Below are 6,320 nucleotides of genomic sequence, written 5' to 3'. Positions count from 1 at the left end.
GATCTTCGAGTGGTCATCTGTGCATTCACACCACCCGCCCTCCTTCCCCTCTGCTCTCGGCCCTTCATCTTGATTCTTTGAAGGCTGTTGGGTGGCGGTCAGAAGGAACTGGCGGGATCTGCGTGCCCCTCCTTGGTCATGCGCAGTGGAGCCGGCGCGTGACCTGGGAGAGGCGCGAAAATCCCTTTTGCTAGCTATCGGTACCGAGAAGGTCAGCGCAGGCGCAGAGTATCCCAAGGGTGTGAATGCACAGATGACCACTCGAAGATCACCAGTTACAGGTAAGCAACCTGTCTTTTCACTCCCATCATATTCCCCTTATAAAAATGGCCTTCTGAACAGCTCCATCCTACATATTTTGGCTCTGAATCCTACACCTCTGCCCAGCTAAGTGCAGAAGAGTGTTTTCCACTGAGGAAGGCGCCACCTCACACTTAGCTGAGCCGAAGGGTAGGACCCAACTAGCGACGCCCAGCCTCCATGTGGGACCCAGATAAGGTAAAGGTTTCCCTTGCTCGAAAGCCAGTCGAATCCGACTCTAGGGATGCGGTGCTCATCTCCGTTTCTAAGCCAAAGAGCCAGCGCTGTCCGAAGACTTCTCCGTGGTCATGTGGCCAGCATGACTAAACGCCGAGGCGCACAGAACGCTATGACCTTCCCACCGAAGCGGTACCTGTTTATCTACTTGCGATGTCTTGCTTTCGAACCGCTAAGGTTAGCAGGAGGTGGGGCTCACTCCATCACGCGGCACTCAGGTCTCGAACTGCCGAGCGACAGACCTTCTGATCTGCAGCTTCACCGTCTTAACCTCTGAGCCACCGCGACCTAGATATCCCCCAGAATTAAAGCTTATCTCCAGGCTACAGAGATCAGTTGCCCTGGAGGAAACGGGTGCTTTGGAGGACAGACTCTCTGGCATTGTGGCCCACTGAGGGTCCCTCCCCCCTAGGCGCCACTCCCAAATCTCCAGGAGTTTCCCAACCTGGATCTGGCAACCCGACCCCTCCACCCCCCACTGGTGGCCGGGGGGACCCAACAACCCTAAATCCAACCCAGTAAAAAGCAGGTGCTCCCTGTCATTTACTTTCTCTGTGCTCTACTCTGGTACATAGGAAAAAAGCAACGAGGTACGCATTTCAACAGTTGTCATAAGAACATAAGAGACGCCAATGTTGGATCAGGCCAAAGGCCCATCCAGTCCAACACTCTGTGTCACACAGTGGCCAGAAATACCAGGGGCCATCAGGAGGTCCAGGAGTGGGGCCAGAAGACTAGGAGCCCTCCCTCTGTTGACACCCCCCCCCCAAGCACCAAGATGACAGAGCATCACTTGCCCCAGAGCCCCTATCTATACCTTGTGGCTAATAGCCACTGATGGACCTCTGCTCCAGATGCTTATCTAATTCCCTTTTGAAGCCGTCTGTGCTTGTAGCCGCAGCCACCTCCTGTGGCAGTGAATTCCATGTGTTAATCACTCTTTGGGTGAAGAAGGGACTTCCTTTCCACATGAGCGAACTGTTGTTGCGATGGATCATGTTGTTTCAGTAATGCTAACACCGTGCCTGTTTGGTAACTCACTGCAGACAGCATTACTGTTGAAAGCAAAGCTGCTAAGCAAAGGGATATACCCAATAACTATGGAGGGCGGGGCACAAGTGTCCGGAAATGGCTGTCATCGGTGTTCCCTCTAAGCTGAGGTAGTGTGAGCTAGCTCATAGTTCGTTAGCCTCCGGCTCACACATTTTTGCCTTAGCTCAGGAAGGACGGCTCCAGAGCAAACTGATTGATACAGTAGCCAAATCGCTCGCTCAGTTTGGTGTAGTGGTTAAGTGCGCGGACTCTAATCTGGGAGAGCCGGGTTTGATCCCCCACTCCTCCACTTGCACCTGGCTGGATGACCTTGGGCAAGCCGTAGTTCTGATAAGAGCTGTCCTTGAAAAAGAGCCGTTTCTGTCAGAGCTCTCTCAGCCCGACTTCCCTCACAGGGTGTCTGTTGTGGGGAGGGGAAGGGAAAGGAGTTTGTAAGCCGCTCTGAGACTCCTTTGGGTAGTGAAGGGCGGGGTATCAAATCCAATCTCTTCTTCTTCTTCTCCTCTAATTCCAGTAGCTCACAAAGTAGAATTTCTGCTCACAAGACCCCACAGCTTAGAGGGAGCATTGGCTGTCCGATAAGGACATCTGCTCAGGAAGATGGTATTAAAGTGGCTCTTACGCAATTACGTTTTTCCTCTTTCATCCTAGGGATCTTTTCCAAGGAGTGGGTTTTCCTTCAAAGTATTCTATCCTTCTAACAAAACAGTCGAAGACAGGTAAGGTCTATCACTTCATTTTGCAGCAATTGCGACCACGCTTTGGGCTCTCCTTTGCTTCTGAATATAAAATGGGGAGGGGGGGGTGCCATTTGTTGAGTCATAAAGGACTAGGCATACTTAGGAGTGACCCAACTCAGTACTGGAAATAATCAGGGTAAAATCGTACATAAAAATTCCTGCAGTGCCATGCCGTTGTGTGCGTGTGAAGCGCCTTCGGGCTGCAGCCGATCTGAGTCACGGATTTGGGTCGCTGATTTGTTCGACCAGGAGCTGTTCTGCCAGGCTTTTGATTGATTCTGGCCTCCCCTGTTTATGGTCCCTCTCCTAGTGCCTGACAGATAATATTATTGGGCACTGGAGCACCTATATTCACCTGATACAAGGCATGGGGTTTGAGGATATTGTTTATTGTCATCAGGCTCCTGGATAAATCAGCTCCCAACAACATTCACTCGGAAGAACGATAAGTTTATTGAGACATTGATAGGATCCAGACTGAACACTGAGCGTGTTAGAACTAAGGCTAAAGGCGTGAAAGGCATAGATATACAGGGGTTCAAACAGGGCCCCTAAAGGTTAGGACCGAACATTTCTTAGCATTCCGCCCGCCAAAAGCAACTGAATCGGGTTTTAGTATTACATCTTCCGCACGCCACTTTTGATATACTGTATGAACATACAATACTGCGAGCACTTTAGTGTTAATTGTTTATTGTGAATTGTCTATTTTAAGATTGTTTTAACTTGTTTATAGTTGTTTTATGTGGATCTGGCACATGGTGCAAAGAAATATGTGAGCCGCCCTAAGCCCATTTGCGGGGAGGGCGGGATGGAAATACAACAAATAAGTAAATAAACAAATAAACTGCTGATACACCCCCTTTTCCTGTGCCATCCCGCCCCCCAAGATGGAGCCGAGAGGCAAAAGCTATAACGTCAAGGACATTTGGCATTCCCAGAGGTGATAAGCTTGCATAGTGCATCAAAGCATCCTAGCTTGACAATGAAAGCATTTTGGTGTACACTCTCCCACTATCTCTTCCCAGCTACTATGGCAACCGAGCTATAAAATGTATAGGGAGTTTGACCATTGTGCCATCAGTTGTTTATTGCTTTTACTGTTTTATTGTTTTACTACATGTTGTAAGCCGCCCTGTCCTAATAACCCCCAGCATAGCATTTGCCTTTCTTATCGCCATCGCCCACTGAATTGCCATCCTCTGTGAGTTATCTGCCATGACTCCAAGATCTCTCTCGTGGTCAGTTACGACCAGTTTGGACTCCATCAATATGTATTTATAGTTATGATTTTTGGCACCAGTGTGCATTACTTTACACTTCCCTACGCTGAACCTCATTTGCCATGTTAATGCCCACTCGTCCCACTTCGACAGATCCCTCTGGAGCGCCTCACAGTCCAACCTGGTTTCTCACCGCCATCCGCAAGCTTAATCATTTTCCTGGCTTACTCCCAACTCCAAATCGTTAATGAAAAAGTTAAAAACCACCGGACCTAATGCCCTGCGGTACGCCACTGCTTATCACCTCCCACTGTGAAAACTACCCATTTATACTCCCTCTCTGTTTCCTGTTCATTAACCAGTTTTTAATCCACAAGAGGACTTGTCCTCTTATCCCGTGACTGCTGAGTTTACTTAGGAGCCTTTGATGAGGAACTTTTATCAAAAGCTTTCTGGAAGTCTAGGTAAACAACATCCACTGGGCCCCCTTGTCCACATGTTTGCTCACCCCCTCAAAGAACTCTAAAAGGTTAGTGAGACAAGATCTTCCCTTACAGAATCCGTGCTGATTCTTCCTCAGTAGCTTTTGTTCATCCGTCTCGCTGCACCTGCACTTTCAAACGACGGTAATATTTACTTGGGACGTATTTGTGATTTTCAGCTCAATCATGCCTTCCTAAAAGCTTTCCTCTTGCTTTTAAATGTAAAGCTAATAAACTTGAGGGGGTCCCCTGCCATCTGGAAAGCATCCAAGCACAATTTTAAGGGAATTAAATCTGCAGGCATGAAGACTTACTGTGGAGAGGCAATCTCAGGGGATTCATGTGAAGTACAAATCATTCCTTTTATGTTGCATTAAACAGAACCTAATCCCTCGGTACATGGGACAAAGCGTCTCAAATCTGCGCAATAGACGCCTTTGGTGCCTCTATCAAACACCCGGATCTGGAATATTCGTATAATCAAACGTTGGCTTACTCCTGTGCAACCGCAGGAAACTCACTTGAAGTCTCTAACAGCTGTTTTAATAAGAGAGTAAACGTGCAGTCATTAAGGAGCGATTGCAGTAAGTTTGTTTCCAGGAATATGGATGCATTTATGTTACTTTAAAGTGTTTTTCTTGTTTTCAGCAAACTCCAAAGTCTTTGAAGCCCAGTCGGGAACGACAAATCGAACGGTCCGGCCGTAGCACTGTGGATCTTCAGGATCATGGATTTTTACATTTCATATTAAAGATGAATATAGCCCTTTTGTAAATAAATTGTCATGTGAAAGAGAAAGCAGCGTGTTATTCGTCTGTCATTAAGTCTTAAAAAGTGATCCCTGAACTAGAGGTGAACTTGGCTGGGGGACAGAGTGTGCAGTAAATGAAGATGGTAAGTTCCCCCGGCAGAAGTAATTACTTCTCCTGCTAAAAAATAGATCTATTGCTCAAAGATTTATTCACGTTATCTGTAGTCCGCCTTTCTCACAGGGACTCAAGGCGGATTACACAGAGGCAGTAAGCTTAATGGTCAGCATGTATTTGAACTGGGTCTCCCTCCACCTAGTACAGTCCCTTCAAGTGCTACACCAGGGGTGTCAAACATGCGGCCCGGGGACTGGATCAGGCCCCCAGAGGGCTTCTCTCAGGTCCGCAGTGGAACTGGCTGTCGTCTGCTTCTTTTTCCAGTTCTGCTGCTGCTGCGTCATCGTAGGTTTGCAGCCTACAGATACACACCTGAACAGCATACTCAAGATTGCAACAGCTGACATTTTGATGCAATAATTCAGAGCAAGAGGTGTCAGTCATCAGACACTGTTAAATAAACAAAATATTGCAAGAGTGCTAATGTTTGAAGCATATTTTTATTTTAAGTTAAAAAAAAACCTTTGTGTTTGTGTCCTTTATAAAGTTTATATCTCCGCTGCCTGGCATTACCTTTTATGACACCCATGGCCCGGCACAACAAGGTCTCATTTATGTCAGATCCGGCCCTCATAACAAATGAGTTCGACACCCCTGGTTTAAAATGGAATCTAGATGGACTAAAAGACAACTCCGGTATGTGTGCCTTGCAGGGGAGTCACTGACAAATGAGACAAGCCTCCAATCCATCTTGGCCGAGAGGGTATGTCTCTCCTCATGGGCGATTCCCACAGATGTGGGTTCTACCCGAGTGGCTTAATTTCTTTTTCTACAGCCCACAGTAGCGATGGATGACTGGGGAGGGGCTGTGGCTCAGCGGCAAAGCATCTGCTTGGCATGCAGAAGGTCTCGGGCTCAATCCGTGGATTCCCCCGTTAAAAGGATCAGGTAGTAAGTGTTGTGAAAGACCCCTGCCTGAGACGCTGGAGAGCCGCTGCCAGTCTGGGTGGACAATACTGACCTTGATGGACTAGAGGTCTCATTCAGTATAAGGCAGCTCCATGTGTTCATGTCCATTTCATGTAATCAACCCACATCATCCAGACCAGATGGTGCCATGCACAGCACCCAAACCAAATTGTGTCAGAGTGCTGGCAAAATAAAGGTTGATGGGGGGAAAAAGAGCCACTTTGGTGTGGTAGTTAGGAGCACGGACTCTAATCTGGGAGAACCGGGTTTGATTCCCCACTCCTCCTCCACTTGCAGCTGCTGGTGTGCCTTTGGGTCAGTCATAAGTTCTTTTAGAGCTGTTCTCTCAGGAGCAGTCCTTGAAAGAGCTCTCTCAGCCCCACCTACCTCACAGGGTGTCTGTCCTGGGGAAAGGAAGGGGAGCTGCTCTGAGACTCTGGGTAGTGAAGG

General features: G+C 48.0%; 1 protein-coding gene across 1 annotated transcript in view; it reads left to right on the top strand.

Moving 5' to 3' along the window:
* Positions 1 to 5,163, top strand: part of POLE2 (polymerase (DNA directed), epsilon 2, accessory subunit) — a 54,901-nt gene extending 49,738 nt beyond the window's left edge. The window contains exons 18-19 of the mRNA XM_015425602.1: positions 2,242 to 2,309; positions 4,684 to 5,163. Coding sequence (XP_015281088.1) covers positions 2,242 to 2,309; positions 4,684 to 4,702 — 87 coding nt within the window. The 3' untranslated portion in view covers positions 4,703 to 5,163. The remainder of the gene's footprint in view (positions 1 to 2,241; positions 2,310 to 4,683) is intronic.
* Positions 5,164 to 6,320: the final 1,157 nt, after the last annotated feature.

This window comes from Gekko japonicus, unplaced genomic scaffold, assembly GCF_001447785.1.
Source record: "Gekko japonicus isolate JY-2015 unplaced genomic scaffold, Gekko_japonicus_V1.1 scaffold961, whole genome shotgun sequence".
NCBI lineage: Eukaryota > Metazoa > Chordata > Lepidosauria > Squamata > Gekkonidae > Gekko > Gekko japonicus.
This window is presented reverse-complemented; position numbering and strand designations above follow the sequence as displayed.